Consider the following 27,978-nt stretch of genomic DNA (forward strand, 5'->3'; position numbering starts at 1 on the left):
TGCTTGTGGCTCTCGTTTTGTAGCACTCAGTTTGGCCTTGTGTCTAATAAGAGCCCTTTTTCCTCCATGCGCAAAGCCCATCCTATATGTTATGTCAGGTCTGTGGTGATGCATGAATTGCCCTGGGGGTGGAAGTGAGAGGATGGGCACTGGGGCTGCTTCCATTGGCCAGAGGCAGCTGCCAGTCAGTGTCCACTTGGCCTAGATCAATCAATAATCAATCAACAGTATTTATATACCGCTTTTCAACTAAAAGTTCACAAAGCGGTTTACAGAGAAAAATCAAATAACTAAATGGCTCCCTGTCCCAAAAGGACTCACAATCTAAAAAGATGCAAATGAATACCAGCAGACAGCCACTAGAACAGACAGTGCTGGGGTGAGGTGGGCCAGTTACTCTCCCCCTGCTAAAAAGAGGAGCACCCACTTGAAAAAGTGCCTCTTACCCAATTAGCAGGGGTTAGATCAGTAGTTCTCACACATTTAGCACTGGGATCCACTTTTTAGAATGAGAATCTGTCGGGACCCACCAGAAATGATGTCATGACCAGAAGTGACATCAACAAGCAGGACAATTTTTAACAATCCTAGGCTGCAATCCTACCCACACTCATCCAGGAATAAGTCCCATTTAATATCATTGTTAAAAGAATATGCATAGTAGCTTGTTAAAAGTACAGGTCTGAAACATTTCCCAAATGCAGCCACATACCATGGCAATATCAAGTCTAATATACTAAAAATGAAATATTGAAATGAATGGGGACCCACCTGAAATTGGCTTGTGACCCACCTAGTGGGTCACAACCCACAGTTTGAGAAACACTGGCCTAGATGAACCAAGAATCTGACTCAGTGTGGCAGCTTCCTGTGCAAGTGATCTCCCTCCCCCAGGTGCATCTTGTCATTTGAGTTTGCAAGTCTGGCGATGGGGCCTTTTCTCCTTTGGGTTTTTGCAGGGCATCCAGCCTAGTGCTGAATTTTGGATTGGCCCTTTTTGTCTGAAAAGCAGAAGAGTGAGATGTGGAGGCAGCAAGTCTTGCCATTTCTGCAGCGCCTGCCTGCGATGCTTCTGCTCTCGGTGATCTCGATAGCAACCTTGTAGTGTAGGTTCATATTATTGTCTCCGTCTGGCATAGGGAGGAAGGGGGAGGCTTGATTAAGACTGATGCGTGACTTGGAACAGGTCATGTCCTGGCTCAGAGCTTGATCAAAGCGCTTTAGAGCTCGGGCGCTTTCAGCCGCTACACCAGTGATTTTCAACCGGTGTGCCATATATGGTGTGCCATGTATGATCCACAGGTATGCCGCGGGAGTTTGGAGGAGGGTCATTTATTAGTAGGACTGTTGGAGGATGTGAGCCCCCTACCAGCAGCATGATGTACCTTGCCAATTTTCAAAAACCTGATGGTGTGCCTTGACAATTTTAGCACCTTGTCAGTGCTACCACCTCCTTTGCACCCCATGGTGCCTGCTTGTTTGGTTGTTTTTGCCAACAACCAAATGAAGCTGCACTTTCTGGGTAGGCAAGAGACAAATGGAAAACAAACCTGGTGGTCATTTGCAGTTCCTGTTTTTGAAAGTTGTAGGGAAAGAGCCACCTAGTGGCAAGGCCACAACAAAGACTGCAAGGAGGCCTGCCTCTCCCCTGGAAGTCTTGGAGCAGGAGAGAGGGTGGGTTGCTTCCTCCTGGATCAGTTGGTAGAACATGGGAGGGAAGGTGGGGTAGATATTTGGCAACCTTCAGTCTCGAAAGACTATGGTATAAGCCTACAGCACCCAGTATTCCCGGCGGTCTCCCATCCATGTACTAACCAGGCCTGACCCTGCTTAGCTTCCGAGATCATGGTATAAGCCTACAGCACCCGGTATTCCCAGGCAGTCTCCCATCCAAGTACTAACCAGGCCTAACCCTGCTTAGCTTCCAAGTTCAGATGAGATCGGGCATCTACAAGGTAACAGTAGAGATGATCGGTAAATAGGGCTGGTGTAATTCTGTGGCTGAGAAATTAGATTTGCACCTGGGGAAACCTTAATTTTGGGTATTCTTGGCAAGTGGAGCATCAAGTCTTGATTTTGTATTTGTATTGGCAACCTTCAGTCTCGAAAGACTATGGTATCGCGCTCTGAAAGGTGGTTCTGGCACAGCGTCTAGTGTGGCTGAAAAGGCCAATCCGGGAGTGACAATCCCTTCCACACCGGGAGCAAGTGCAGTCTGTCCCTGGTCTGTCTCCCTGGCTATGGGCCTTCCTTCTTTGCCTCTTAGCCTCAGACTGTTGGCAAAGTGTCTCTTCAAACTGGGAAAGGCCATGCTGCACAGCCTGCCTCCAAGCGGGCCGCTCAGAGGCCAGGGTTTCCCACTTGTTGAGGTCCATCCCTAAGGCCTTCAGATCCCTCTTGCAGATGTCCTTGTATCGCAGCTGTGGTCTACCTGTAGGGCGCTTTCCTTGCACGAGTTCTCCATAGAGGAGATCCTTTGGGATCCGGCCATCATCCATTCTCACGACATGACCAAGCCAACGCAGGCGTCTCTGTTTCAGCAGTGAATACATGCTAGGGATTCCAGCACGTTCCAGGACTGTGTTGTTTGGAACTTTGTCCTGCCAGGTGATGCCGAGGATGCGTCGGAGGCAGCGCATGTGGAAAGCGCTCAGTTTCCTCTCCTGTTGGAAACTGGAAACTGAGTTTGGAAACTGGAGTTTGGAAACTGAGTTTGGAAACTGGAAACTGGAAACTGAGTAAAACTGGAAACTGAGTTTCCTGTTGGAAACTTCCTCTCCTGTTGGAAATCAAGAAATAAGTCTTGATTTATTGTCTATAAAAGGGAAATTTTTAACTTTACTTTTCCCCTTTCTAAAATATTTTAAGGTTAAAAAAAAAAAAAGCAATCCCACAAAGGGCCCAATCCTTTCCAACTTTCCAGTGCTGATGCAGCTGCAATGCAGCCCTAAGGTAAGAGAACAAATGTTCCCTTACCTTGGGGAGGCCTCCGTGATGCCCCCGCAACAAAGGATGCAGCACATGCCCTGTTAGCACAGCTGCATCAGCACTGGAAAGGTGGGTAGGACTGGGCCCAAAATGACAAGACTTCCCAGTTTTCACTATTTATGCAAAACTTCATGGATTCTTTCTGCTGTCCAGACTGGAAGATATACCCCACCAATATAAATCCCTCCCCTTCCATGGGGTGGGTGGGTTGGCTGCTCTTATTTGTTACCCCCTCAGATTGGCTTAGCATACTCAAGACTGCAAGAAAATCTTTTGGCTTTTTAAATATACAATGTGAGCTTTTAGCAAGTAACAAAGGGCAGAAATCTTGGAAACCGCTTTCTGAGCTGGCTAAAAGGATATGACTGCCCCCTACTGTCCGAATAGAAAACTTCAGGAAAAAGATGACTGAAAAATAATACTGTAATTAACTTTATTTTTTTCTGTAAATGCACATTCTAACTACAGCCAATTCTGAAAGAGGAAGCAAAAAGAAGAAATACTTTTTTCAAATGCACCATTTGAAAAATGGTGGACTGGACCATTCAAAGAAATGGTATGTGTGATTTTGATACTGGATTGTACCCAGCAGGGTGTGATGCCAGTAAGATCTGAACCTGTTCGGGAAGTGCTGTGAAGGAACCCATCGCACCACTGGGATTCAGTCCTTGCCCTTCCCCCTTGGATCACTTATAGAATATGTCACAGTGCATGTTTTGCTGCCTCCTGAAATTCGTGTCTCAGGGTCTGGCCCATCCAGCAAGCCAATTGAAGGCCCACCTGTGTCCTTCCACCCCCTGGATTGGAAAAGGGAGGCGGGGTGGAGTGGAAGAGGCAGATGCTCTAGAGCTCACCATTCTTCATGTTTTCTTGTCTGGGCCATTTTGCTTTTCCAATCCGGGAGTGGGGGGGGGCATAGGCCAGGGCATTGCTGGGTAAGGGGGGCAACATTTGGCATGCCACCTCGGGGGTCAAGAGAGTGACAAGACCACTGTATCCTGGATAACCATGTCCCGATCAAATGCATCCCAGCACTGGACATTTGCACCTATTTATTTATTTTTTTTGCAATTGTGTTCCAATATATGTATATTTCTATTAGGTGTACTTTTAAATTTTAAAATGCAAAGATAGGGTTATGGCTGGGATAAATAATAATAGGGTTGGGATATATAACATGGGTTTGTTGTCCATATAGTTAGTTATTTCATTTTTTACTGGTATGCAAGAGAAAGTCAGCTAATGCATGATTTTAAGAACTGCCCATATCAATTACCTTCTTGCCATCTGTGTCTCCTCCTTTCATCGCTTTGCATGCATGGGGAAATATTTTTCCCCCATTGCCATGTCTCTTGCATTTTTCTATTTCTCTGCCCCCCCTGAATAGACGCTGAACATTTTAAGAGAAAGTCGTCACTGTGTGTTCTGTGTGTGTTTGTGCTGGTGTGGGCACACACCTCACCTCTTGGAGGCAGGCTAGGTTGTACAAAAATTGATGGCAGCAGCAGCTGAAGAATAGCTGCTCACTGTCCTCACCAGCTAGGATAGAAAGCTGCTGGGTCCCGCCATGGACAGGCTGCCTGCCCAAAGGGAAAGCTGCCAGAGGGTGAGGGAGGGAGATGTGCCCTTTGTTGCATAGCGCCCTCAGCTCAGCTGAGTGCAACATGCACAGGTTTCAAGAGTGGCCCCCAAATGAGAGCTCTTGCACATCATTCTTAAAACCTCAGTTGAACTCCACCACAACACCAAAAGAAGGAAGACAGCAGGCAGACCGGGGGAGGATCAGACTGTCAGTCAGATCCTGGAGGTTTCCAGGGAGTTTTTCCATGCAGGAAAACCTCCAAGGTTTCTCCACTGCCTTCTCAGTCCCCCATCTCTGCACTCAAATGCTTAGCAGAGCTCTTAACCCTCCACAAGGGCCTCAGAAGCAGGAACTCAGGAAGTTTCTGTGGACCTGGAACAGCCTTTCTGAGTGGCTGAACAGCTTTGTTTGGGGCTGTGTAGAAAAAGATCTTTGTCAACTGAACAGTCTCAGTGACAAAGCATGTTGGTGCCAGAGCCAACCAAAAGTAGGTGAGGGGGCAAGATTGGCAAAGATTGTTATGGGAGGTCTGGGTAGGTGCCAACCAATGATGGGAAGTGGGAACCAATGATGGGAAGCAACCAACCTGGGAAGTGGGGCAGCCCATTTCTGGCTGAGTGAGGCCAGATCTCTGGGTAGCTCCAAAACCTTTTTGTTTTGTTTTAATGCTTTATTTTCATTTATATATAAAAGAAATATAGAATACACAAAATAAACTAAGACATAACAAAAAAACAAAACCACACAAGTATTATGAATACAGGCTGAGACTAATTATTCGCTTGGGTTCCTTTCCAAGCACTCACCTGGATGGCAAAAAACCACACTACAGCAAATCAATTTAAAAAACAAAGTTTCTTTGCTCCAGTGATTTAAAAACAGCCTTGCTGACCTTATGTAAGATAAGAGTCATTAACAAGACAATCCATCAATCAGTCTTCCAACCACTTCACTCAGCCCCTCCCTTCACCAATGCAAATATGCTGGGGGGAAGGGAGGGGCTGCTGGAGAGAGAAGGATTGATGGATTGTCAGCCAGCTGCCTTCTCTCTCTCATTCTCATTAAGGAGGTTGTTGTTAAAGGACTGTTCAGTTTTTTTAACTGATTTTAAAGAGATGCATTTTTCCCCTTCTCCAGGGATCAGCACATTCCTTCTCTTTTGCAGGGGCCATTCGTGTTAAGTCAAATCCGTGTATAAAAAATCCGTGCATAAATAGGCTGGACTTATTATGAATACAAAATTAATCATTAATAAATGAGATTTTTGGTTTAAAAGATATTTAAGCAATCAAACATATTGCGTAAGATTACATACTTCCCATGGCTATGGACATTTTCTAGAGAAATGGCTTTCAAATTGTCTGAAATAGTCGTATATCCAGTTGCAATTGTCATTGGTAATTCGCTCAAAAGTCAATTGAATCAAAAAGCTATCCATCCACTAAACAATAATAGGAGGGCATTTTTTCTTCTAATTCTTTAATATCAGTCTTTCAGCCATCGTAAGGGCAGAAAGAGTTCATTTCCGTTGAGCCATAATTAACCTCCAAGCTGCAGGTAGATAAAATAACATATGCATCAATAAATACCAAAGGTTGCTATAAAATGGTATTTATGATATTAATAACTTCACTTCAAAAGCAACCTACTGCAGACCATGACCAAAGCGTATGTATAAGAATAGTAGTTGGCAACCTTCAGTCTCGAAAGACTATGGTATCGCGCTCTGAAAGGTGGTTCTGGAACAGCGTCTAGTGTGGCTGAAAAGGCCGATTCGGGAGTGACAATCCCTTCCACACTGGGAGCAAGTGCAGTCTGTCCCTGGCCTGTCTCCCTGGCTATGGGCCTTCCTTCTTTGCCTCTTAGTCTCAGACTGTTGGCCAAGTGTCTCTTCAAACTTGCACATGCCTGCCTCCAAGCGGGCCGCTCAGAGGCCAGGGTTTCCCACTTGTTGAGGTCCACTCCTAAGGCCTTCAGATCCCTCTTGCAGATGTCCTTGTATGGCAGCTGTGGTCTACCTGTAGGGCGCTTTCCTTGCACGAGTTCTCCATAGAGGAGATCCTTTGGGATCCGGCCATCATCCATTCTCATGACATGACCGAGCCAAAGCAGGCGTCTCTGTTTCAGTAGTGCATACATGCTAGGGATTCCAGCACGTTCCAGGACTGTTGTTTGGAACTTTGTCCTGCTAGGTGATGCCGAGAATACGTCGGAGGCAGCACATGTGGAAAGCATTCAGTTTCCTCTCCTGTTGTGAGTGAAGAGTCCATGACTCGCTGCAGTACAGAAGTGTACTCAGGACGCAAGCTCTGTAGACCTGGATCTTGGTATGTTCCGTCAGCTTCTTGTTGGACCAGACTCTCTTTGTGAGTCTGGAAAACGTGGTAGCTGCTTTACCGATGCGTTTGTTTAGCTCGGTATCGAGAGAAAGAGTGTCAGAGATCGTTGAGCCAAGGTACACAAAGTCATGGACAACCTCCAGTTCATGTGCAGAGATTGTAATACAGGGAGGTATAAGAATAGTGTCCACAGTATTACAGTGCCAACATCTAGATTGTGTGTGTGTGTGTGTGTGTGTGTGTGTGTGTGTGAGAGAGAGAGAGAGAGAGAGAGAGAGAGAGAGAGAGAGAGAGATCTGGGACTAGGGAATTGGTGATGTGCTTCCCAAATTGTCTTGGGTTTTGCTTTCATTAGCTGCTTTCCAACTTGCATGCACAGATTCTGTGAGACTCAAAGACAAATGGAAAATTCCTTATAGGAGGTGCAAAGCGCTAAAGTTTGCAGGGAGCCTTGACATGCAAGTAGCCCCTCCCCTTCAGAGTAGTTTTGTTCCCACTGCCTGGAATGGCTCGGAGGGGGAGGGGCTGTTTGCCCACTACAGTGAGGCTCCCTGCAAAAATTAGTGCTTTGCACCCCCTCTAGCTATGCCACTGATAGTTTCTTCATGTTCCTTGGCTAGGATTTTTCCCTCTGCCCTGGTGCAAACTTCTACTGCCCTTTTGGGAGATTATATGGGGAGCAGTGGCATAGCTGGCACTCAAGTCCCGTAAATGTTTAACACCCTGCATACATCCCTCTAGGTCTCAGAAGGCCTCCTGGAGGTTTTCACCAAAAACCAGAAGTGCCTTTCTAAGGCACTCCTTTGACACCCCCTAAAAGCACGGTACCCAGGGCCATTGTCCCCCTCTGGTCCCCCTTAGCTACACCACTGCTGGGTAGAGCTGCATTCAATCTAGGGTCGCCCACTTTGAAGCTATTTCTGGAGAGTTTCTTTTCCAGTGTCACATCATGTCATCATACCAGGGCACCCTGTTAAAATCTCCAGGAGTTACATGGAGATTGCTGCTGGTTCCTGGAGACTTGGCTCCTCAAATCTGCTCCCATTAGAAAACTGGGCATTTGCATGAGGACAAGGTGTGCGCTCATGCCAGAAGTCTCTGTTTTTTCTGAATGATTCACAAGGTGAAGAAGTGGTTTTCCTTGGGAACGTACAGTCTAGGAAATGGTTCTTTTTCAAGAAGATGTTCAAGGTCATTATTTTTCCACTGTAAAGGAAGCATGGCTGATTATAAACACAAACACATAGTTCTGTCTTGGCTTAAATAAGAAGGGGTTAAGGTTACTTATTAATGCAAGTATTTAGAGGCTAGCAGCACCTAATGCAGTTCTTTCCCCAGCGACATCAGACCAGCTGACTCCCTGCAGGAAGTGCAAGGGTTCCAAGGAGCCCAGGAGTGGAAGCAACACCTTCTGTGTTACCCGAAGACTCTTGTTCTGCTGTTGTGCAAGACAGATTTGTGCTTTCTGGAGATATTTCCTGTTAAATGTTTGTTAAACATTTATAAGGCAGGCGCATGCTCGGGTTTCAGTCTTTCCATGGCTGTTGCTTAGAAGAGAGTTTTAATCAGACTCCTATACAGTATACTGCTTGTATTTTCAACTTTGTTTTTTCCTAATCTCCTAAATATCACTGTGTCATATTCTGTGTCTGTGTCTGCAATATCTGTGTCAAATTCTAGAATGTGGCAGGTTGGAAGGGAGCATAAAGGTCATCTAGTCAAACTCCTTGTTCAGTACAGGCAACTACAGCAGCCTTGACAGGTGGCCCTCCAGTTTCTTCTGGAAAAATTTCCAAAGTTCAAACAGGAGCCAGGCCTGGTTGACCTGGGCTCTGGAGTTAAGGTAGTGCTCACCCCCCCCAACACAAACACTGGATCCACCCCTGGTGTCACCCCCCCACAGTGTCCCCTTGCGAACACCTTATTGGTTCCATACTGTGCTATAGTAACATCTCACTGGCTCTTTGAACCATCAGTTTCACTGGTTCGTTCTGAGTTAATGAAATTGTACTTTTTGTTACATAGGACAGTTGCATTTTTGCTTTCTGGTTTTTTTTGGCCATAACTTTTGATAGAACGAAGATATTTCATTCCAGTTTGATTCATTGCATTCTGGTGTAAATTACACATCGAATGTTATGTAACTTGATCGTATTGTTCCTAACAATGGCAATTTTAGTGATTTTGGTTACTAGTAGTGTCACGTCACCCCCCAAGGTGGCACCTGGGTCCAACCACCCTGACCCCTGCTAGCTATGCCACTGTGAGAACTGACTGTATTCTCCAATGATGTCAGGATTTTGCTTTGTGGGATCTGCTTTGCTTTCCATAGGAATCTCAACACCCCCCCCCCCTGCAAAACTGTGGCTGGCGTGGTGGAGGTACATTAAGCAACCATCGTGCCTCTGTGCATGTGCAGAGTTCAGAACTCACTGGCCTCCCAGGCACAGGTCCAGTCCTGCTCTTCCCCAGTTTCCTTCGTTTGGAGAGAGGGAGGGGCATCTTGCTGCTGCTTTTGGGGCACAAGGGAGGGGCGTAGCCGGGGGAGGCAAAGCACTACGTTTTGCAGGGAGCCTCACCGCAGCGTGCAAGCGGCCCCTCCCCCTCGGAGCCTGGCGTTCCGTTTCGGGAGGCGCAGGCTCCCTGCAAAACTTAGTGCTTTGCCCCCCCCCGCTACACCACTGGTCCGACCCCCCCCCTTGAGTCCCAAAAGCAGAAGCAAGACGCCCTTCCCTCTCCCCCCTCCCCAAATGAAGACAACTGGGGGAGAGCAGAACTAGGGAGGGGGGAGAACCAGCGTGCCTCTGAGCACGTGCAGAGCACACCGGCCTCCCAGGCACAGGTCCAGCCCTGCTCTCCCCCCACTGTCTTCATCTGGGGAGGCGCGTCTCGCGGCTGCTTCGGGGACACAACTGGAGGGGTGGCAGCCCTTGGCAGGTCCGGCCCTCCCCCTCGGCGTGCCCCGCTCCTCTCTCGCCCCCTCGGGGTGGAGCCGGCGGCGAGGGGAGGCGCCTGCCAGCCCGGCTGAGTCCCCTCGGGGCCGGTGCGGCGCCCGGACTCTGCTGCCTGCCGGGGAGGAGGCGCTGCAGCCCAGCCAAGAGCCGGAGGGGGGATCGCTGCTGCCGCCCACGACCCACCCCACCCGCCCACGACCCACCCCGCGACGGCTCCCCGAGGCCATGGTAAGGATAGGCGCGGGCTCCACTGGCAGCCCAATCCTATGCAAGTGGGACTTACTCCCAGGAAAGTGTGGTCAGGATTCGGCTCTTGGGCTTCCGACGGCTCCGGGGAAGCTGCTGGTTCCGAGGCCGTCTTCTGGGCGCGCCCCTCCAAGGACCCCGCAGGGAGCAGGACCTCCCCGGGAGGTTTGTTCGGGGCTACCAAGTTTCTTTTGGGTCCCTTTCAAAGGGAGGGCAACCAGAAGAGTCTGGGGAGCCCAGGTCTGCCAGGCTGGGGGTGGGTGGTGGGTGCTTGGCAGCCGCCCTCAACAGCGGCGCTTTTTGAAGGACTCCGGTGGTGGTGGGGAGGCTCTGCCTCACCTGCGCCCCCACCTACCGCACAGGGAGGCTCTGTCTCACCTACCCTCCCACCCACCGCACAGGCAGGCTCTGCCTCACCTGCCCTCCCACCGCACAGGGAGGCTCTGTCTCACCTGCCACCCACCACACAGGGAGGCTCTGCCTCACCTGCCCCCTCACCCACTGCACAGGGAGGCTCTGCCTCACCTGCCTCCCCACCCACCTCACGTCCCTGCTGTGTGCACCAAAACATGTTTCTGCAGCAGCTGCAGCCCCGCAGCTGTGTCCCTGAGCTCCTATACAGTCCTTCATTACAAGTGGATCTACACGCCAAAGAGCTACTGTAGCAGGCCAGTCTCCTCCCAGATGTGACACCAGGAATGTCTGCATTTCCAGGCCAGGTCGGTATAGCTTGTGGCAGTAGCTGCCAATCATGTCTGAGGTAGTGCCCCCAGCATCACTCATGGGCAGCCAGTCTGGGTGAGATCAGAAAATGTAAGATCCCAGGAAATTTCTGGGCCCCCTCCTTCTAACTTCTGGGCACACTTTTTAACCCTGGGCCCAGGTACAAATTACTCCTTGCATGCCTGTCTCATGGCCCCTGGCGCGGAGGAGTGCAGCTGCTCCCCCTTCATGAGAGCCCAGTCAAGGAGGCACGTCTAGCCTGCTTTGCAGAGTATGTGCTCCCTGGTGTGCTCCCTGGTGTGCTCCCTGGGGCATTTGGTGGGCCGCTGTGAGATACAGGAAGCTGGACTAGATGGGCCTATGGCCTGATCCAGTGGGGCTGTTCTTATGTTCTTATGTTCTTTAGTAGCCCACCAACTGCCCCCAAAGGGCCCACAAGCAGGAGATGCAGACTTTCCCCCATTGCTTCCTGGCAAGCACATGGCCACCATGCCTAGTAGCCAGTGGTGGGTCCGCCCCCCCCTAATCTTTGTTCATAGCCACCTAAGCTAGGAGCAGTCACCACACCTGGTGTCTGCAAATATGCCAGATAAATTCTGTGCTGTGTGAAGGTGACTCCTGTCTGCCTGAAAACTAATTTTAAAGGACCCAGCTCTATCTGGCTTTCTAGTGCTGATGCAGCCATGCCAATGGGGTGTGTGCTGCCTCCTGGGGAGGGGGGCAGTCATGGAGGCCTCCCTCAAGGTAAGGGAATGTTTGTTCCCTTACCTTGGGGCTGCATCAGTGCAGGAAAGTTGGATAGGATCGGGCCCTAAACCTCATCTGGACCGTCCTTCCTTGCCTTTTTTGCTGAGCTAAAACACCCTAAACATCTTTGCAGCCTCTGCTTGCAAGGAAGGTGCTCCTACTCTCCTTGAGGTTCATTTCTACTGCTCTCTCTTCAGCACTACAGAATCTTTCTGGAAATGTGGTCAGAACTGGGTACAGTATTCTGAATTTGGTGGCACCATAGATGTATGTAGGAACAATATAATATCAGCGTGTTATTTGCTGACTCCTTCAGCAGTGATCCCCAGCATGGACTTTGCCCCCTTCACTTGTGGTGCTCTTGTGGTGCTCTTGTGGTGAAGAGTGAGCTCAACAAAAATATGGCCCTCAAGATCCCTTTCCTGATTCCTCACCAATATCTCAGACCCCGTCAGTAACATACGAACAGCCCCACTGGATCAGGCCATAGGCCCATCTAGTCCAGCTTCCTGTATCTCACAGCGGCCCACCAAGTGCCCCAGGTAACAAGAGACCTGCATCCTGGTGCCCTCCCTTGCATCTGGCATTCTGACATAACCCATTTCTAAAATCAGTAGGTTGCACATACAAATTATGGCTTGTAACCCGTAATGGATTTTTCCTCCAGAAACTTTTCCAATCCCCTTTTAAAGGCATCCAGGCCAGATGCTGTCACCAAATCCTGTGGCAAGGAGTTCCACAGACTGACCACATGCTGAGTAAAGAAATATTTTCTTTTGTCTGTTCTAACTCTCCCAACACTCAATTTTAGTGGATGTCTCCTGGTTCTGGTGTTATGTGAGAGTGTAAAGAGCATCTCTCTATCCACTCTGTCCATCCCCTGCATAATTTTGTATGTCTCAATCATGTCCCCCCTCAGGCGTCTCTTTTCTAGACTGAAGAGGCCCAAACGCCGTAGCCTTTCCTCATAAGGAAGGTGCCCCAGCCCAGTAATCATCTTAGTTGCTCTCTTTTGCACCTTTTCCATTTCCACTGTCTTTTTTGAGATGTGGCGACCAGAACTGGATGCAATACTCCAGGTGTGGCCTTACCATTGATTTGTACAACGGCATTACAATATTAGCTGTTTGTTCTCAATACCTTTTCTAATGATCCCAAGCATAGAATTGGCCTTCTTCACTGCCGCCGCTCATTGGGTCGACACTTTCATCGACCTGTCCACCACCACCCCAAGATCTCTCTCCTGATCTGTCACAGACAGCTCTGAACCCATCAGCCTATATGTGAAGTTTTGATGTGAAGGTGGGATTTTTGGCCTCAGTGTGCATCATTTGATATAGCAGCATAGCAAGCATGGGTTGGGGGAGTGGTCCACCCTGACTACCAACCATAAAAGGGTGCTACATGTCCCCCCCTCCATGTTGCCAAGAGAGGTGAGACACACATGCTCCAACAGCTGCCAGCTGGCTCTTCTAGTTCATCCAGCTGCTGCACCGCGGCTGCTGGCTCTGTGTTTGGACAAAACCAGAAGACCCAGGTGGCAGCTGCAGGAGTGTGCACCTCTTGTCTCTCATGGAGAGCCTCTCTTGGTGTGCCAGCAGCCCTTGCACTTCTGCAGCTCCTGAAGCTGCTAAGCTGGCTCAGCTAACCCAGGACCCATTTGCCTGCGGGTACCTAAGATTGTGCTGCAGCTCATGTGAGAGCTGGTCTGCCCCAGAAGTGATTGGTGCAAGGCCTGGAGGGGGTGGGGTTGGCCCATGGGGGTGATGGACACACTGAGTGTCATGTCCCCTTGGGACACCTCTGATTTGATACTTTCTGATACTGAACCACATTTGTTTGCCCATTCACTCAGTCTGGGAGATCCTTTTGGAGCCCTTCACAACCTTCTTTGTTTTGTTACTGCCCTAAATAGTTTGGAGTCATCTGCAAACGTGGCCACCTGGCTGTTTACATCCAGCTCCAGATCATTTAGGAACATACTGAAAACCACCCGTCCCAAGCTGTATCCTTGGGGGATCCCACTTCCAACTTCCCTCCCCTGTGAAAACTGCCCAGTTTTCCTACTCTCCTACTCTCTGTTCTTTAACCCACTACCAAATCCAGAAGAAGACCCACCTTTCATTCATGACGGCTAAATTTCTACAACAGCCTTTGGTGAGGGAATTTGTCCAAAGCATTTTGAAAGTATACAGTGTCAGCAGACTCCCATCTATCCAGGTGCCTGACAACACTCTCAAAGAACTCTATAGTGTTTCTCAAACTATGGGATGGGACCCACTAGGTGGATCATGAGCCAATTTCAGGTGGGTCTCCATTCATTTCAATATTTTATCATTTAAAATCTATTAGATTTGATGCTACCATGGCATGTGACTGCATTGGAGAAATATTACAGATCTGTACTTTTAACAGGCAACTCTGTATATGCTTTTAACAATGATAGTAAATGGGACTTACTCCTGGATAAGTGTGGGTAGGATTGCAGCCTAGGATTGTTAAAAATTTTCCTACTTGATGATGTTACTTGTGGTCATGACATCACTTCTGGTGGGTCCTGATAGATTCTCATTCTAAAAAGTGGGTCCCAGTGCGAAAAGTTTGAGAACCACTGCTCTAGAAGGTTAGTGAGACAGGACTGTCCTCTGCATGAGATAGAAACTTTCTGTCCCATGCAGAAACTTTGCAGATTCTCCTTCTGCAAGGCTTGTGATACATCCTGCAGTGTGGGGACATCACAAAGGCCTCCTCAAGGTAAGGGAATGTTTGTTCCCTTACCTCAGGGCTGCATTGTGGCTGCATTGGTGCTAGAAAGTTAGATAGGATTGGGCCTTATGTTGACTAGCCTGGGTCCCTACCTTCCAGTCCCCTGGCCTTGAGGCTGATTTAAAGAACAGAATACATATTGTTGTGGGAAACTCTGCAATTTTCAGTTTTGAGTTCCTTAAGAACTCTTGTGCAATCAGATTTGTTAGTGATTTGTTAATGTTTAGTTTGTCAGTAGAACTTAATCCCTTGGTTTTCCAGTTTGACTCTCCTGAGTTCTTCAGTCTGCGTCCTTGAGAAGGGCAGTTCAGACACCTGCTCTACTGTCTACCTGATTTCGGTAGTAAAGACAGATACAAAGAATTCGTTTCGCTTCTTTGCAATCTCCATATCCTCCCAAACTTCCCTTTTATTTTCTTATTGTCTAATGGTTCAACCATTTCCCTGGCAAGTTTCCTACTTTTGATGCATTTAAAGAAATTTTTAGTGCTTGCATTGCTGTTTTCAGCTATGTGCTCTGCATATTTTTTTTCACATCTCTCCTTGCAAATGCAACAGAAAAAAAACAACAAAAATGGGGGGCACAGAAGAGGCAAAGTGCATTGAAGAGGACACAAACTTTTAATCTTAGTTTTCTAAAGTTGTGGTGGAGTTATAATTGGAAGGAACAGACCCCATAGTGGGGTGATGGGGGGCTGTTCTTGACACAGATTGGCTTTAAGCCAATTGGACCATTTGCTTCCAGTTACCTAAGGGGGCCCAGAGCTAGGGCAAAAATAAAAAATAAAATCAGTATTTTTACTAAATCATTTCACAGTCACTAAAACAAGATTTTACTATTTACTTTCAAAGATAATCTACACATTTTGTTTGTTGACTTGTAGGCTTACATGTATGCAGTTTTATATTAAAAAGTACTTAAGATTCATTTGGTCCATTAACACACATGTGCTTTTTAAGAGCACGTTTTGAGCATGTGGGGCAGCGGCTAGAAATAGGGCCTTCTCAGTAGTGGCACCAACGCTATGGAATTCCCTTCCCCTTGACTTAAGAATGGCTCCCTCTCTTGAGACTTTTCTGAAGACCCTTTTGTTTAAACAAGCCTTCTGAGTTCTTGGCCTTTTTAACATCTTTTCAACATCTTTTAATTTTTTACAGGCCTGATTCTTTTATGACTTGCTGCTTTATGCTCTTGTTACCTTTTTGCTACTTTTTATCTGACTACTGTTTTTATTATATGTGTTAATATGCTTTTATCTGTCTTTAAATTATGTTTTAATCTGTTTTAACCTGTTGTAAGCCGTCTTGAGTCCCTTCGGGGAGAAAGGCGGGGTAAAAATAAAGTTGTTATTATTATTATTATTATTCACTCCCGAATTGGCCTGAAAAGAGGCCAATTTTGAGCACTAGACGCTGTTCCAGAACCACCTTTCAGAGCGCAATACCAGTCTTTCGAGACTGAAGGTTGCCAACAACAGCAACAACAACAACAACAACAACATTATTATTATTATTATTATTATTATTATTATTATTATTATTATTATTATTATTATTATTATTATTATTATTATTGATTGCTTTCCATACTGCTGCAGAGATAATAATGTCTATACTAAATTTTATTTATATCTCTAAGATTCTACAGACATTGTCTGTGAATTTGGGCCCCCTCAAAAAATGCTACCAGTTGGACCCTGCAGCTCCTAAGGCCAGCCCTGTCTTGATATACATATTGGTAGCTGGAAGATTAAAAAGAGTCACACTCTGACTGTGAAAAGTTCCCTTCCTCCCATTTATTTAAGGGTCCAGCCATAAGGGTTGCAGAGGGGTGAGCTTCTTATCAGAAGGAGGGAGTAAATTTTACCCTTGCAAGAAGAAAAACCTCGTCAGGTAAACAGAAAAGTAGCTGGTCTCTTAATGAGATGCCAGAACTGATGGACCCAGTTTGATAGGATCCAGCAGATGTTCTCACGGGACCTTCTGCAGACAGGGGTCTCCTTCCCACAGCCTCTTCCCACAGTCCTGGAAAGAGAGCCATTTTTGAGTCTCTCACGTTTTACATACATCCGCACAAGTATGGAAGGCTGTTCAGGATTCTTTTCCCCATATTGCAGATCAGGCCGCAAGCAATGAGGTAGAATTTGAACCAGGGATTGTGCAGCTCTCACTCGTGTCCTCTAGACTAGGCAGTGATGTATCTGGGGGGACAACAGGGTCAGGGGTCTTGGGGGGGTGGCAAACTGAGAGGCGGCTCTGGGTGGAGGAAAGCCAGGACCGCCTCTGAGACTAGGGGTGCCAAACTTGTTTCATATAGTGGGTGCCTGCTAAGGGCCAGAAGGGACATAATTAAGCAGTAAGTGATGTCATTTCGCAAATGATGGCCAGAAATAAGCACTTTGGTCTAATATAGCAGCTCATTAGCTGCAGATCAGAAGAGAAAATGTGCAGATCTTGATCATATTTTCAAGATCTGAGAGACCTAATTATCACGGGGGACACCCCTGCAACTGTGCTGCTTCTGCCACAGAGTCACTTTGCAATTCAGCAGCTGTGAGGTCTGCAAAGTGACGCCTTGGCAGAACTGGTGCTGCTGAAAGGGTGGCCCACATAATGACTGGGTTGTCTCAGTGCCTCGGCAGCATCTCACCCTCTTGGTCAGCCCCTTACCCTGCAGTGTTATCCTTTCCCTTGCATTCTGTGACCACCTTCCGTCTCTCCCTACCAGAGCATTGGCAGAAACAGTGCTGCTGAAAGGGTTGCTCTGGGATAGCCCAATTATAATGGAGGCCAGATAAAGAGCTTCCGGGGGGCTGCATCCAGTTCATGGGCCTTATGTTTGACACCCCTGCACTAGACTTTCACCTGCTTTGGTTGAGTTCTACTGGGCAGAAAATAAGTCAGGTTGTTTTGAGGTCAGGTCAGGTAGGCACCTGTGCGGAAGCCCCAGTACAAATGTTTGTTGCACTGAATGGATATTTTCAGACTTCAGAGACCATATTTAGCAACCTGGAAGGCGGATGTGGTTTTCTTGTTTGCTTCAGAAACACCCAAGCCTAGTGAGCTGAAACTCTGGCTGGCTTCCTGTGTAATCAGCTTGCTTAGCTGATAGTGGGGAGAATGAAGTATCTTTTATTTTATTTGCATGTGTTAGTCTATGCACGAAGTGCCCAAGGAGACTATCAACAACATTCTAAAAGCCAACAGATGTAAGCAGGCCGTAAAAAGTATATACCCCGGACAAAACTGGGCGCAGCCAGGCCAAATGCTTTGGCAGCACAGAGATCTTTAGTTGCTTCCTGATACCAAGCAGGTGGATCTCGCGGGGCAGAGGGTCCCACAGCCAGGTGCAACAACAGATCCTCTTATGTGTTGCCACCATTACAGGTAGAGGTGGGATGCGCAAGAGGGCCTCCTCAGCTTATCTTAGAAGAGTGTCTGTGGAACTCCTCGCCATAGGATGTGGTGCTGGCACCTGGCCTAGATGCCTTTAAGAAAGGATTGGACAGATTGATGGATGAAAAGTCCATCACAGGTTACAAGCCCTGAGAAGTAGGCTACCTCAGAATGCTGGAGGCAACAGGATGCAGGTATCTTGTTGCCTTCAGTGCTCCCTGAGGCATCTGGTGGACCGCTCCAATGTGATTCAGAGGAACCTGGGAAGCCGCCTTAGAGGTGCTGCTCTGGTAAAAGTGTGGACATTATTTGGCTGAAGTGCCAAAGTCAGTCTGTTATGGAGCCTCAGCCTTTTGGCACCTGAGCCACTTCTTGTCTGGCATTTGCTCCTCCGGCTCCACATCCATCATTCTGAAAGAAAAACAAGAGGAACTTGGCAGGCTGGAGGAAACCTCTCCGCCTGCTCACAGGAAACCCAGCACTCCAGGCAGAGGATGCGGCTTCCTGGCCTGTTGGGATGGGTCTTCCCAGTGGCTTTCCTCGCCTGTCCTTGCAAGACAGTCTGAGGAGAGTGACATTTGCAGCATCATGGACATGGCTGGCCTGTTGCCCCCAAGAGAGAGTACTTGGAATGGAACTTTGTTCTGTCAAAGCTTCTCCCCCCCCCCCATGTTTTAGTTCTTACTTACTTAGAGTATTCCTGCCCTTCTATTTAGCTCAAGAGTGACCAACAACCATTAAAAATACCTAAAAACAGAACATCTAGAAAAGATGGGCAAATGAAAAGTCCTAAACTCAGCAGTGAAAAGGAAGCAGAGATGGTGCCAGGCAGGCCTCACTGGGGAGAGTGTTTCACAGACAAGATGGTATGACAGAAAGGGCTCCCCCTGGGTCATCACCTGTCTCACCTCTGAAGGCAGGGGGACCAAAGGAGGGAAGGGAGGGAGACAGAGGTGTCCTAAGGGTGTGTTGCATCTCTTGCGGTGCTTACCGTGTGGAGCTTGGCGTTCTGGAAGTTCTGGGGTTAGGTGATAACATAATCACATCACCCCCAGCCTTCTGCTCTATTGCATAACTTTTAATGCGATAGGCCTGCCTCTGAACTGCCTCCATTTGGTGATCTTCAGACCCCTCCCATTGCAGTCACTTTGTGTTCTCTCTGGTGAGCGGCAAGAACATGATTGTCCATGAGACAGCTGGGCCCAAAGAATGCTGACGATTGCTGAATGGAGGCTTGGGTGGCGTGGCGTCATCCCTGCTGAAACTCACACCCAGTGTGGCTCACACCAGCCACACCTCCATGGTGGCACCTCTGGAGGGTCTCAAAGGAAAACAAGTGGGCAGGTCTGTGCAAGAGAAGATCACCTTTGGAGGTCCTTGTCTTTAAAGCAGGGATGTCCAAACGTTTTGGCAGGAGGGCCACATCATCTCTCTGACACTGTTGGGGGCCTGGGGAAAAAAGGAATTAATTTACATTTAAAATTTGAATACATTTACATAAACAAATTTGTTAGAGATGGAACTTATATGAATGAATGAAGGTCTTGCAATAGCTCATGGCGTATAAAAGGCCTTGCACAAAGCAAGGCCGACCTTTCCTTTGCTGCCACTGCTGCATCACAGACGTGAAACAGCAAGTAGTGGAGGGAGCCCTCGTCCCACAGCTCAGGTGAGAGGTCGAACAGTCGTCCTCATGCTGAGAGCAGTTTTGTCAGGCCAGCAGAGGCTCCAGCAAGTCTCTGGAGGGCCAGAGGTTCATTGGAGACTAGGGGCTCCCCGTGGGCCAGATTGAGCACCCCTGAAGGCCGCAAGTGGCCCCTGGGCTGGGCTTGGGCACCCCTGCTTTAAAGGGATGTCTGCATTGCATTCATCTGAAGTGACTTGCAGTGTCAAGACTAGAAGAGGTCAGTAGAAAGCAAAACAGAAACCTCCAGTAACAAGATCACACCAGAACTTGGCAAAATCCCAGCTGCCAAACAGAATATGGTTCCTCCCTGTTAGTTATGCTTTTTCTTCTGTGATTGTAATGAGCCTTTTCCTGTTTTTTCTTGTTTTCCTTAATAACTGAAAGCTGCTTAACTGAACTGGGATGGTAAATAAATGAGTGCGACAGGCAGCTTGGCGGCTTCCTCTTTCACTCTTTGGAGGCCCCAAGAGTGGGGACTTGGCAAGCGATGGCTGGAGGGAGGAGGGCTGGAGAAGGGAGGAGGGCCTAGTTCTGTCTTCGGGTTCTTCAGGTCAAAGCCGAGAAGTGCCAGGCAAGCTAGTGGCAGGGAGGATACGACTGGGATGAGGGGGGGGCACTTCTGCAGAAATAATGGTTCCATATGCCCCAAACCACAGCTTTTTGCTTGCAGCAGGGGGAGAGCGTTGCCACTTTGGGGGCAAGTCTCCATGCATTCTTTAAATGGTCTTCTGTTTTGACCAAGAAGGAAGCAAGCTCACAAAGTATGACCAACACTGCCCTGCACCAGACAGGGCCACTGTGGGGTTCCAGTAAGCTCCCGCAGGGTAGTAGTGGAAGGGTTAACTATCTCCCTGTGCTTGTTTGTCCAAAGGCTGCAGGCCATGGAGATTCCACACAATATCTGGCTAAGCAGGTCTTATGAGAAGCAGGTGTCCTGTGCAGCTTTCTGTCAGAGCACATTGCAGCAAGGATTGTGCTTTGGGGTTGGGACTATGTTTTGGGTTCTCCGCCATCTGAAATAAAGTGTGGGGTTAAGCCATGCTTCTGGGATGTGTCTTCTGATGCCCGCATTTCTTAGGTTTGCAGCAAAGGCCATTGTGGTGGAGGGTTGAAGCATGGAAGAGGGGCTTGTAAGTCCACATAGAGCCTCCCCCCCAAATCTAAAGATGTGTCATCCAATCTGTTTCACTTCAAGCAACCAAATCAATAATGCAGTTTTTAAAGGAATGGTAAGTCCTTGTCAGCCATTCCCGGGACCTTTGAAGTCATTGGCCAGAATGTCAGATGGTGGGAGCCCATTGACCCAGCTGAGCAGGCGTGTGGATGCTTTTGTAGGACATGATCCATTAGGATGTTTTCCTGCACCAGCCCCACTGAAACAAGAGGGAACCAGAAGCACAAGGTCAGGATGGTACTTCTGTTTGCAGCTCCCACTCAGTGCAGTGGGGCTAGTGCAGGAGAACTTCTCAGTGAATCATGCCTTTAACAGATAATCATAGGGAGAGCATCGTGTGTGGCTGGTGTGTGATGGAATGCAATGTGCATGTTGGTTTTATGCACTTAAATGCTTTGGGTAAAGTTTTGAAGTCCATAGGTTTGCAGTGTTTTTCTTCTCATGGACTGCTGACCTCTAGGGTCTTCTCTCTGGTCTTCACCTCCAGTGTTTACACTTACGGCTTCCAGGAGACTCTTCTGGGTTCTGCAGCTCTGTTTCTAGGGCAACTGTCTAAGCTTGCAGAGGAAGATGGACAGACAATTCATTATTACAGGCAGTTGCCCTAGAAACAGAGGCACAGAACCCGGAAGAGACGTTCAGCTATTTTCAACCACAGTGCTCCAAACTCCCATGGCACACCAGTGGACCTTTCACGGAATGCCCATGTGCCACAGCATACCAGTTGAAAATCACTGCCATAGGTCACAGATAGATGATAATCCACAGTTCTGCTTTAAAATAAATATTTGGGTGCCTGCTTGGGAGTAACTACAGAACGGGGTCTTATGAGGAATGTACAGTCCTGCCTCATAGCCTGGGCTGACCTCCTGAATCCATTCCAAGGGACTGAGTTATAATCAAGAACAGGTGTTCTCTCTGGGTCGCGGGTGGGGGTGGACTCTTTAGAGCTGCAGGCAGGCTTGAGCAGCTGGAAACAGTAACCTGAGAGGAGTGGAGCTAATGCCTAAAAGCACAAGGAGCGAAAGAGACCCAGGACCAACCCTGCTTGTCAGGCTGAATCTTCCCTGTGTTTCTGCGTGTGAGAGAATTTTGTTTTCTCAAGCAGCAAAGAGAGCTGGTGAAGCAATCTGGGCTCAGAGACAGCTGCACATCAGGGCTTCTGCAAGTGGTTCCATGGATCCAGGGGACTGCTGATGATGCCGTCCACACCCCAAGTGATGTGCCGCAGTCGCCGTTCTGCTCCTTGCAGCTTTGCTCCTTGTTCCACGCCAAATGTGAAGGATTCTGGAGGCTCTCAATGGAGAGTCTCTTTCTTCAGCCAGAGAGCACAGAAAGGGAAGGTCATGGGAAGCTCTCCCTGGCACTCAGCAAGCCTGGCCTATCTGAGTCTGGCTGGTGCTGGGAAACGGAGCCGGAGGCGGCTTGGCTCCTGGCCACTACTCCAAAAAGGCCAAGCACGCAAGAAGTGGCATTTGACGGGGTCCAGGGCTCGCACTTCCTGCTGTTTTTGGCCAGTGTTCTGCTGTGGCTTACTGCCTGTTCAGCAGCAGCAGGAAGCAGGCAATTGGTTTCCTGTTTGTTTCTGTGTGGAAAGGTGATTCCTTAGAGCAATTCCAGCAGGCCTGGGAGATGCACTTCAGGAGCCATCAAGGCAGGCCAGCTTCTGCTCCTTGTCAATGGTGCTTGTGGGCTTGGGCTCATGCAGGGCCTTCCAAATGCGCTGTGGTTTGGGAGTTCTTTTTACATCGACTTGTCTGCCATGGAACTCCTGGGCATCTGTCCCAGTGCCAGGGAACTGACAGCCTGGGACCTGGATGGTGGCATCAACGAGGCATCAATGACCAGGCACCTCCTAGAAGCATATTCCTCCTAGAAACATAACAGACTTCTGTGTTGGGATGTAATTGTTGTGAGTGCTTGAAGAGCCAAGATGAGCTGACAAGCAGGATATGGATGTACCCAAGAAGCAATCAATTCCCCCCTGCTAATTGGGTAAGAGGGGGAGAGGGAGGGATTGCAGAGGGGGAGCAGGGAGGAAGTATTGCTCTCCCTCTGCAATACCGGGTAGATGGGACTCGTCAGCCTAGGAAGGCAGCTCATCTAAGAGAAGGAAACTCTGACCTCAAACCTCCACTGCCTTGTGGCTATATCCAGTTGTGGAAAAGGCTTCAGGAGTCAACCTCAAGGCAAAATCAGGATCCAGAGTCCCTGAGGCAGTTCATGGCTGAACACAGTCACGTTCTGGCAACTCCAGCGATGCTGCTGGAACCAACCGTATTGGCTTCTGCCTTTCCATTGGACCATTCCAGCGACGTGGAGAGGGGGGATTTGCTGCATGGGTAACAGCCTATCCTCCATACCTTCTTTACCCAGGCTTCGCGCACTGGAGAGGACACTCCAACTTCGCCATACGGCGTCGGCACAACACGGGAAGCAGCAGTTTACCGGTTATAAGTCTTTGCTCGATTGGCGTAGAGCATGACACCAGGGGCTGCTTCCAACGGTGGGAGAGATCATTGCATCTCATTGGGCAGCTACCGCCTGCCTTAAGCTGGGCAGTCCCCAGTCAGTAAGGTGTTGCCTCACCACGGTCCATTAACCTCATGGGGTGCGTGGGGTTTAGGGTGAAAACCGACAAGCGGATCGACAACTCTGCACCATGCAACAGAAAACAGAAGGCCTTAGGAGTGGACCTCAACAGGTGGGAAACCCTGGCCTCTGAGTGGCCCGCTTGGAGGCAGGCTGTGGCCTTTCCCAGTTTGCCAGGGAGACAGACCAGGGACAGACTGCACTTGCTCCTGGTGCGGAAGGGATTGTCACTCCCGAATCAGCCTTTTCAGCCACACTAGACGCTGTTCCGGAACCACCTTTCAGAGCGCGATACCATAGTCTTTCGAGACTGAAGGTTGCCAACAGTAATTGGGTAAGAGGCACTTTTTCAAGTGGGTGCTCCTTTTTATAGCAGGGGGAGAGTAACTGGCCCACCTCACCCCAGCACTGTCTGTTCTAGTGGCTGTCTGCTGGTATTCCTTTGCATCTTTTTAGATTGTGAGCCCTTTTGGGACAGGGAGCCATTTAGTTATTTGATTTTTCTCTGTAAACCGCTTTGTGAACTTTTAGTTGGAAAGTGGTACATAAATAATAATAATAATAATAATAATAATAATAATAATAATAATAATAATAATAATAATAATAATAATAATAATAATAATAATAATAATAATAATAATAATTCCATGGTTTAAAGAGTTGTGTGACCACAGAGTGACCGGCCAGTCCATGTAGGCCTTCCAGACCAAGTCATCCCCCAATTCAATAGATAGGTTTTAGAACATGGCCCAGAATCCCTTGCAACATATGGACACTCCATGAGGATACTCCTTTGCAGACAAGTCTCTGTGGAGAGGAGTGCTGGAAGGCATCCAGATTGAAAACCAGTGAGGTGGTTAACATATTTGTGCCCCGTGGACCAGACTGAACCACCCAACAGCAACACCCACCCATACGGCACAGCCGTATATTAGCGATATTACCCAGGAGTGGTAGTGGGGGAGGCAAACGTTCTCTGAGGCATACTGGATCACTCCCAAGGAATGTGGGGTTTTCTGGAGTCCTCTGTACTTCTCTGTACTCCCAAGGAATGTGGGGTTTTCTGGAGTCCTCTGGAGTTCTCTGCAGACTTGACTGCCTGAAGCATGGCTATCTATGAAAAATGAAAGGCGGACTCTCTCTCTCTCTGTCCTTAGTGCTGCATGTCTGTTCCATTCATGCCTTTGGTTTGAGACTGTGTTTTGAAAAGCAAGAGTAATTTATAAGTAGCTGAACAACTGCTCTGGGGAAGGAACAGAGATGGTTTTATGGCGTCACGGGTTGCAGCCAAATCAGTGCTGTAAACACTCAGATGCAGCATTCCTTTGCCTTTGGAAAGGGCAGCAAATCTTTCAGGTTCACAGCCCTCCTCCTGCACTTAGCACTAGAGGTGTTTGGAAAATGTGTTGAATTAAAATGCAAAATGTGGTACAGTATTTTGTGTTTTTATTCACAGGTGTGAATTCTTAAGCATTGGCATCAGTTTCAGTATCATTCCACTCCAGTCTTCAATGCAGAAACAGCAAACTATTCAGTTGCATCACTTATAAATAAACACTTCTACTCCTCACTACAAGGCCTTCTGATGGGGCCTTCGGTCATGATTTCTGCTGTCATGTCCACGCAGGGAGTTTCTCCTCCCCATGGTGTCAGGGACCAAGTTTTTTGATCCACTTCTCTTTCCGCTTCTCTTGGTAGGCGGACAACAATTTGAAGCGGTGCCAGGATGAAGCGGACGAGGTGCAGGTGATCATGCTGGACAACTTCAACAAGGTGATGGACCGTGAGGGAAAGCTGAGCGAACTGGACGAAAGGGCAGAGGAACTTCGCAACCAGGTACCAGGGCGAGGGGGGAGTGATCATTGTTGGCACAGAAGCTCTTTCCAAGACAGTGTTTGGTGAGACAGTGTTTGGTGAGCTCCTGGGGAGGGGCTATAGCTGAGTGACACAGCCACCCTGCTTTGCCTGTGGCAGGTCCCAGGTTCAGTCCTTGCATCTCTTGTAGGACCAAGAAAGACCTCTCTCGATCTACACACCTGGAGAGCCACTGCCAGTCAGAGCAGACAATGCAGCTGCTCATGCAATGGGCCCTTGATATCTGCAGGGGGATCCGTTCCAGGAGCGCCATGGGTCCTGAATTCCATGAATAATGAAATCTGAGGAAGGCCTATACTGGCAAACTGGAAGTGGCTTTTAGAAGTGCCTGGGAGGCCTCCTGGTGCTGGGAGGTTGCGTGCAGCTCAGAAGACCTGCCAGGCACGACTGGAAGACATTTCTGGTCATGTCCAGGAAGTTCTCTGAAGCCCTCCAGCTGCAGGCTTGGTATCTGCGGATATTCAAATCCACAGATGCCGAACCCATGGATAGTCCACCATACTGCCTTTCCTGTGTTCAATGCACAGGACTGGGCTTGGTGCCTCTTTGGTGAGTTCCAGTGAAAGGGCTTGGCGCAGCATTGCTCATGCAAAGGGGACGCCGGCTTGGATCAGTAACTGCAGAGAGCCCGGTGCCAAAGCGAGGTATTGCTGATGATGGCTGTGTATTAAAGACAGTGACCGCCTGTGCTTCACCCTAGAGCTCTGCCTTCTGCAAGACGACAAAGACTGTGGCCCGGCAGGAGCAGTGGAGGAACATGAAGTGGAAGATCATTCTGGGGGTTGTGATTGTTGCCGTCCTTCTCATCCTCCTGGGAATACTTATCTACTTTCTCATCCCTGGACCTGGGGACCAGGAGGCCGCATCAAAGACCAGCGCTGGTGGGAATTGAGTGGCTGATTCGGACAACCCCAGGGTCTTCGCCAGCACCGGACACTGTTGTGCCCTCAGTGCACTGTAGATGCTCTTTGGGACTCAAGCAGTCCTGCCTAGAACTCCTGTCCCAGATCAGTTAGAGCAACAGCAGCAATGGCACCATTTAGGAGAGTAAAACTCACCACTGCTCTTCTTCAGCAGCTGTGCTTAGATTATGTGCCCCAGCAAAACAGTAGCTTTGCTCAGTTCTAAATGTCAAATCGTGAAGCACTTGCAGTCCTGTTTAGCTGGGTGCTGTGTGTTCCTTGGAGCTTAGTCCAGGCCTTGCATCCTACCAACCCTCTGGATTAAAGGACCCCCTTCTACTGATCAGACCTTCTTGTTCCTCTGCCACAGTGAGGCAGCCAACCACCAGGCGTCCCTGCTGGGAGTGTGCCGGGGTTTCCCTGTAATTTTCTGTATCCACTTCTGGAATCCACCACAGCATGGAGATTCTGAGTGTGATGCTCAATAGTTCTGAGAGTAAAAGGGGTGGTTGCTTTGAGTGCCAAGGGCAGAGTAGATTTGAGCCAGGGGCACCTTTGGGCTCTTCTGCAGGTCCTGTCATTCCAGTGGGGCTGGATCGTGGCCTCCAGTGGAGGTCTAGGCAGTGGGGAGAAGGTGTCATTTGGCTTTTCGGTCAGGATCCAAAACCTTTTGAGTCTGTGACTTACAAAACCTGTAAGTTTGTAATTCTGTAATATTTGCCAGAGTGCCCAGCATGGTTGCCTCATCACAACTGGAAATGTGGCTTCAGCCCAGGGAAGCAACAAGCCACATTGCTGGAGATCTTGAGTGGGATGGGGCTGAAACAGGAGTTGTGGTGAGCTGGAAGGTTCAGGCTGCAGCAGGGGCTGTGTCTGTCTGGGCTAATTTCATACTGTTTCTCTTCTGTTGGACACCATTTGCACACTTGACACTTTAGACATCTTGCAAGCCACTGATTTCACAGGCCAACACACATTTTGCTTCCTTAAACGTTACACCAATTCCTGGGTGTATTTGGGGTGCCGATTCCAAAAATGGCATCCGTTTTGCCCTATCACGTCTAGTTTTGGAGGCATGGCATAGCCTCTTTAGTGAATGGTTCAAGCAGCTTCCTCATGAGGAAGCCTACACCTTGGCTTCCCCGTGAGGAAGCTGCTTGAACCATTCACTAAAGAGGCTATACTATATCTCCAAAACTAGACATGATAGGGCAAAACGGATGCCATTTTTGGAATCGGCACCCCAAATTCATATCAAACCACCATAAAGTTTGGGAAAAATGTTTCTGATCCTCAATTTTGTAGGCCTGTGGTTTTTTTAAAATAGGAACCTTTCACAGAGGTCTCATCTTCCCTGCTAAGTCATTTAGCACTTGCAATGACCACTGGGATAAACATTGACATTTTCTCCTGCCCTGGTCTTTTGGGCCAAGAATCCCTTTTTGAAATGCCCATGTCCACCAACTGAGCCATTTTTCTTAATAGATCAATACTTTTCTGCATTTTCTTTCTTTGGGGGGGGGGGTGCCTGCCTGCATGGCTGCCTGTTTAGTCAGTTGATCATTACACACCTTTCTGTGGCTTTCCAGTTTTTCCCACGTCCAGGTATTTAGTGACATGCCAGTCTTATACACCAAATTGGTCCAGCGAAACAATAGTCACCAAACCCACATCCTGTAGGGAGAAGGAAGAGTCAGGTCTTGCAAACAGGAATGGATGTTCTGTAGAGACACAATTAGGAGGAAAAAGTTATGTATTTCACTGGGATGTGCCTTGTCAGAAGCACCCCCAGTGCTGGGCCGCTCCCTGTGCCTGGGTGGCTGGGGTCTTTCAGCTCTCCCTGCAATTAACGTTGGTCAGTTGTATAAATGCTGCCTTACCTAATTGCTGAAAAGTGCCTTGTCTTTAAAGAGGAGAGTGGGTAAGAAACTCATCTAGATGCCTGCTGTGTTTTTTTTAAATGCACTGTACAATGTAATGTGAGTCAAATTGTGTGGCAGAAGT

At 48.4% G+C, this 27,978-nt stretch overlaps 1 protein-coding gene and 1 pseudogene across 1 annotated transcript; one reads left to right on the forward strand and one right to left on the reverse strand.

The window, feature by feature from the left end:
* Positions 1-1,853: 1,853 nt before the first annotated feature.
* Positions 1,854-1,967, reverse strand: LOC136662764 (5S ribosomal RNA; annotated as a pseudogene).
* A 7,951-nt stretch (positions 1,968-9,918) lies between these two features.
* Positions 9,919-27,043, forward strand: VAMP5 (vesicle associated membrane protein 5). The gene is made up of 3 exons (XM_066639702.1): positions 9,919-10,091; positions 24,896-25,033; positions 25,773-27,043. The coding sequence occupies exons 1-3, from the start codon at positions 10,089-10,091 to the stop codon at positions 25,962-25,964; spliced, it is 333 nt and encodes a 110-aa protein (XP_066495799.1). The 5' UTR covers positions 9,919-10,088; the 3' UTR covers positions 25,965-27,043.
* Positions 27,044-27,978: the final 935 nt, after the last annotated feature.

This window comes from Tiliqua scincoides, chromosome 11 (genome assembly GCF_035046505.1).
Source record: "Tiliqua scincoides isolate rTilSci1 chromosome 11, rTilSci1.hap2, whole genome shotgun sequence".
Classification (NCBI taxonomy): Eukaryota; Metazoa; Chordata; class Lepidosauria; order Squamata; family Scincidae; genus Tiliqua; species Tiliqua scincoides.

What these genes read in the sequence shown, in the direction of transcription:
- VAMP5 (XM_066639702.1), top strand. An exon ending in CAGAGGAACTTCGCAACCAG is followed by an intron (nt 25,034 to 25,772) that starts GTACCAGGGCGA and finishes GCTTCACCCTAG; the next exon opens with AGCTCTGCCTTCTGCAAGAC.